The 6,105-nt window shown below is 42.7% G+C and overlaps 1 protein-coding gene across 1 annotated transcript in view; it reads left to right on the top strand.

Moving 5' to 3' along the window:
* The window catches only part of DHRS12 (dehydrogenase/reductase 12), a 22,365-nt gene that overhangs the window by 4,543 nt on the left and 11,717 nt on the right, over positions 1-6,105 (top strand). Inside the window, 1 exon segment of the mRNA XM_012812741.1 lies at positions 3,147-3,255. Within this exon segment, the coding sequence (XP_012668195.1) occupies positions 3,147-3,255 (109 nt within the window).

Raw genomic sequence — 6,105 nt, 5'->3', positions numbered from 1 at the left:
GCGTTGTGGCGGGCACCTGTGGTCCCAGCTACTTGGGAGGCGGAGGCAGGAGACTCGCTTGAGCCCAGGAGTTGGATTTCCAGCTTCTCAAGAAGATTTGTTTCTTGGGTATTCAACCTTGATAGTAAATCCTGCCTCATCCTTCCATAGTAATCTCTACTTCTGAGAGCTGCGTGCGCTGTTTACCGTTTGTTCATCATGAGAATGGCTCTGATATAAGGAGATCAGTTCCCATAATGTCACCTCATGCCTTCTGGAACACAGCCGCTAAATGGTGGCTCACCCCTCAGAACGGATCCCAGTGAATTTGGTATCCCAGGGTTTAAAGAACTGTCCCGCGGGACCTTTGCATCATGTGGATTCTCAGACTGGGATTTTTACACACATGCACCCATTCCCAGTTTCTTCTCCTGGCCACAGCAAACTGCTAGCCTCTTCTGGGAACTTTCTGGCTTCCTATTTTGTCCCAGAGGGAAACCAATGATGTCCTCAGTCTTTTCATGATGCTCTATTTCAGCAGTCTCTGTGGCTGGCTTGTCTTGGACAGTGATGCCCTCTTCCTGCTGCTGCGGCTGCTTTTCATTCGGAGGCATTTATAGGTGCTTCCAGAAAGCTCAAGGAGCTTGTGGAAGGTTCAGAGCAGAGTGGGTTTCCATTCATTTCAATTGCATTTGTTTTTTTTTTTTTAACTTGGATTCTGTTCGTGCTTTGCAGCACTGTTGGGTAGGAGAGAGTTTGAAGGTGGTTGCGGAGAAGGCCTCAGCGTGAAAGGATTAGGGGTCTAGACTCAGTTTGCAGTTGTTGGTACAGGCTTGTGGCTGACACAGGTATGAGTCATCAGCCTGTGTCTGCTCAGGCTGGGCAAGGGCCTTCACAGGCATTTTTAAAGATCATAGTGCTGTACAGTGAATGCCTTTCCTGTCCTCGAAGGCAGAGGATGATTCATGGTGACAGGCTTAAGCTGAATATGGTTTTTAAGCTTGACTATAGACTTTCTGAATCATGAAAAAGTGGAACTGCTTCTGTGTTCTCATTCCCTGAGTCTTGGTCTCAGTGTGAGAAAATAATGTTTTAAGATCAATAAAAAGGAATTCTGAGTACAGCTTTGGGTTCTATGACTCAATTAATGGGGAAATGGAGGCAGGACATGAGATTCCTCTGCTATTGCTCACATCCTCATCTGTAGGTTCAGTACCCAGATCTCTATGTCAGCGAGAATCTCTGCCTTGGGTTGGTGATAAGTCACATATACTCACCAACACTCAGAGGGGGATGCCCTCTCATTCACTGGTTGTTAAGACTACAAGTTAGGCGTGGTGGCTCACACCTATAATCCCAGCACTCTGGGAAGCCAAGGCAGGAGGATTACCTGAGCTCAAGAGTTTGGGACCAGCCTGAGTAAGAGTGAGACCCTGTGTCTACTAAAAATAGAAAATCTAGCTGGGCATGGTGGTGGATGCCTGTAGTCCCAGCTACTTGGGAGGCTGAGGCAGGAGGATCGCTTGAGCCCAAGAGTTTGAGGTTGCTGTGAGCTTTAAGGCCATGGCACTCTACCCAGGGCACAGAGTGAGATTGTCTCAAAAAAAAAAAAAAATGCAAGTTTGAGTACATGTACTGGATATACAGAAAGAGGTTTAAACAACCAATGTCCAGTAGTCATCTGCCATGAGTGTGACCTTGTGTACTACCACAGAAGGGGGACCTTCAGCACAGTTCCTCCATCACGAAGTTCTCCATCTCCTTGGAAAGTAGCTGTGTCCAGTGTCAGCCACAGTATGAGGCAGAGGTTGATACACATTATAAGTGAAGACTGAGGGCCACAGAGGAATTTGTCACCTTACGTGTACGATGTGCCTAAGGTATTATTATTATGAATAAAGTATTCACAAAAAACTCTAAATTATTGGAAGCAGGAAGCTATAACATATACATGCAAAGGTATGTTACATGGCCATTAAAAGGAACAGGACAGATTTATAACATATGTTACAAAACCATCTCCATCTCTAAGGCCTGTTATTAATCCTACAACTCAATAGCAAAAAAAGTTACAACCTGATTTCAAAATGGGCTAAAGACATGAACAGACATTTCTTCAAAGAAGAGACATGCAAGTAGATAACAAGAATATAATAAGATGCTCAACATCACTAGTGATCAGGGAAATTAAAAACAAAACTATAATGAGATATCACCTCACACTTCTCAGGATGGGTACTTTAGGAAAAAAAAAAAAACAAGCATTGGTGAGGTTGTGGAGAAACTGGAACTCTTGTACACCACACACAAAATGGGGCAGCTACTATGGAAAAAACATGGAGTTTCCTTAAAAGTTTTCAAAATAAGAAAACTTTACCATATGATCTTGCAACCGTACCTCTGACTATTTGTCCAAAAGAATTGAAATCAGGATCCAAACATCTATTTGCACTACCACGTTTATTGCAGCATTATTTACACCAGGCAAGATGTAAAAACAATCTAAATGCCTATTGACAGGTAAGCAGATAGAAAAAAATGTGGTATATACATACAGTGGACTATCACTCAGCCTTACAGTAGGAGATGCTGCCGTTTGCAGTGTGGGTGAGCCTAGAGGACATTTCATGAATAAACCAGTTACAGGGAGACAAATACCACACGATTCCACATATGTGATAGATGAGGAAAGCACTCAAATTCATAGCATCACAGAGTGGAGTGGCATTGCCAGGGGCTGGGGATAAAGTTACAGTCAGCCCCCATAATGGAGCCTACACTGAAACTTTTGTTACAGATGTAGATCTTACATTAAGTATTTATCATAATAAAATAAACAAATTTACATGTTCTTATCACAATAAAAGACATTGTTAAGCAAAAAAGAAGGATATAGAACAATGAATAGTTTTATCCTATTTGTGTGGAAAGGGTATATTTACACATGTATAAATAGCTTAATTGTGTATGCATATATAGTATAGCTTAAAATATTTCTGGATGATTCACAAGAAACTGCGAACACTGGTTTACTTCTGAGAAGTGGCACTGTTATTTTATATCATTTCAAAGTATTTGATTTTTTTAAAACATATTTTTTAATTTATAATTACCAATTTATATCTTTTTTAAAAAGCTTCCTTTATATCATGTTTTGCTTGATTCAGAACATCTTTATACATATGGCAGACTCATCTGATCTCAAGAAAATCTGGACGTTTATTGAAAATTTCAAGCAGGAACATAAACTTTGTGTTCTGCTGAGCTTTGTTAAGTGTGAGTAGAGGATAAACCTCATGTTTGCAAATTTCTCATCTTTATGGATGTGGGCGGATAGGCTTTTGTGTGTCTTCATGTATGAATCTTGGTAACAGTCTCTTATGGTTGGGCCTATTCATGTGATTAGGAAATCCACACGTTGGTTAGATTTGTGGGGAAAGGAAAGGATCACCCGCCACTATCATATTGAGAGTCCTGAGTTCTATTTATTTGGGGAGGGTGTATTCATTTAGGGGCTTGTGGAAAAGCAAAGAGCTCAGTCCAAAAGAGCACCTGCTGCATACAAGCAGGTCTTGTAGTGACAAGGGTGTGAGGCCCGTGGGGGGCCCGGGAGGACGCAGGTGGAAAGGTGCCCTGTCTGCTCTTCCCAGATATTCCACTTTGAGCTGAGCTGCTTTCTTGTCTAGCTAGTTTCTAATGTGCTCTAAAATGACATTTGTACCAGACAGTCCACAGTTGCACTGTCCACTATGAAACAGAGCATTTCAAATGGAGCCAGTCCACATCAAGATGTGCTGTAAGTATAAAAATTAGCAGATTTCAAAGACTTAGTGTGAAAAAAAATTATGTATGTTATGTCATTAATATTTTTTATCCTGAGTACATGTGGAAATGATGCTATTTTGGATATATTTGGTTAAGTAGAATATATCATTATTAAAATTACACTCAGCTGTTCCTTTTTACCTTGTTAATATGGCTACTAGAAAACTTGAAAGTAGTTATTTCCATTGGACATTGCTGATCTAGATGAATTTTCAGAGCACTTTCTGTGAGGTAAGTTTCCTGGTCTTAACTGGCAAGCTTTGCACAGTTGTACAGCTCAGTATTACACAGTGGCATTTTCCTAGAAGGGGCTGGGAATGAAGCATCAGTTGAGCAGAACTGTCACTTCAGTGTTGGAAAGAGCTGGGCATTGGGGTGGTGGAGTTGAGGAGTTTAGAAACAGATTTCCTGCACTATTTTTCTTTATTTTGAAATGGGGGCTCTAATTTTCAGATCAAGAATACAGTTTACTCAGTCAATAAAAGAGCTCACAGAAGACTCTGGGTAAATACAAGCAGTTTTCTTGTTTTTTTTTTTGTTTGTTTGTTTTTGTTTTTTAAATAAACACTCCCAAAGAGGAATCATAGAAGGATAAAAAAAAAGACACTAATTAACTTACTGGGTTCCTGGTCTCGGCCTGATTACATTTGCTTAAAGTTTAGCCTTACATCTTCCTTCTCTCCCCTCCCTCCCCTCCCCTCCCCTGTCCTTTCCTCTCCTCTCCTCTCTTTTTTTTATATTGAATCTCAGTCTGTCATGCTGGGTAGAGTGTTGTGGCCATTGACAGCTATGTTACTGTCATAGCTCACAGTAACTTCAAACTCCTGGGCTCAAGCAATCCTCTTGCCTCAGCGTCCTAAGTAGCTGGGACTATAAACACCCGCCACAATGCCAGACAGGGTGTTCCTCTAGCTCAGGCTGGTCTCTAGCTCCTGAGCTGAAGCAATCCATTTGTCTCAGCTGTCCAGAGTGCTGGGATTATCAGAGTGAGTGAGCCACCAGGCCAGCCTTTACATTTATTTTTCTTTATAAAACATTACTTTTAACACATCTCTTATAATATGTATCAGTGCCAGGAATACATGTTAATGCATTTTTTTTTTTTTTCTCTAGGAACTCAAGACTCTTTAGAGACATTATTTTGAAGACAATTCAGCTCAAGTGGTAAGTGCAAATATAAACTCTGAAGCCAGGGAATTTCCAGCCACGGCTGAGGAAGGTGCAACCAGTAGACAAGAAGATGGACTGAGAAGGACACTGGCCAGACCACAGGAGACCTGGGCTCCAGTTCTGGCTCTGTCATAGCCGGCTGATGCCATTTCCCATCAGGCCAGTGGTTCTCACAGGGGCTTGCAGGCGAGCAGCACCAGCAGCTGGACCTGGTAGTCGTCTGCATTCTCAGACCCACCTCCAGATCTGTGGAATCCAACACTCTGGGATGGGGCTGAGAGTTAAATCCATTTGAACAAGACTTCCAGATCATTCTATTGCATACTAAAGTTTGGAAACCAATATACCAAGCTCTTCAGATTTTCTCCTTCTGAACCAAGAGGTCTGGAGTAGATTATCTTGCTCCCTCTCAGCTTGGAGGTACGATGAATCTAAGACTGCCCGGTAGGAGACCATATAGTTCAAGGAAAGGAGAAGCAAGAATTAAGCTCTGAATGCTCTGTAACTATAAGAAACACCGGTGATATAACATCTTCATAACACCTTGGTGATAAGGACACAGGGAAAGAATTTGGCTCTCGTTAACACGAGAATGCGAGCGCCAGTGCTTGGCCGTCTCCACACCGGTGGTGCAAATAGCCATAGGATCACTTCTATAAGTAGCTGCAGGAGCGGTTAGTCCAGGTTAATTAGTTCATTCATACTCTCACCGACTCGTTCACTCAAACTCTTTTGCTCAGGCTGCTCTGAGGGTGTCTACCCGATGCCCTTCTTCGAAGACTGTTTCTCTCCCTTAAAGACTGTGTCTCTCTTTCTCTCTCTGGCTAAGATCAATTGCCCTCCATGTAGGGTTGGTCTATAAGAGTCTGGGGTGTCACTGTACAGGGTTGGCCTATAACCCTCTGGGGTGTCACTGTGCAGGGTGTGTCTGTAACACTCTGGGGTGTCACCGTGCAGGGTGTGTCTGTAACACTCTGGGGTGTCACCGTGCAGGGTGTGTCTGCAACACTCAGGGGTGTCACTGTGCAGGGTGTGTCTGTAACACTCTGGGGTGTCACCGTGCAGGGTGTGTCTGCAATACTCAGGGGTGTCACTGTGCAGGGTGTGTCTGTAACACTCTGGGGTGTCACC

This window comes from Otolemur garnettii, unplaced genomic scaffold (assembly GCF_000181295.1).
Source record: "Otolemur garnettii isolate 467f Iridium unplaced genomic scaffold, OtoGar3 scaffold00221, whole genome shotgun sequence".
Classification (NCBI taxonomy): Eukaryota; Metazoa; Chordata; class Mammalia; order Primates; family Galagidae; genus Otolemur; species Otolemur garnettii.
This window is presented reverse-complemented; position numbering and strand designations above follow the sequence as displayed.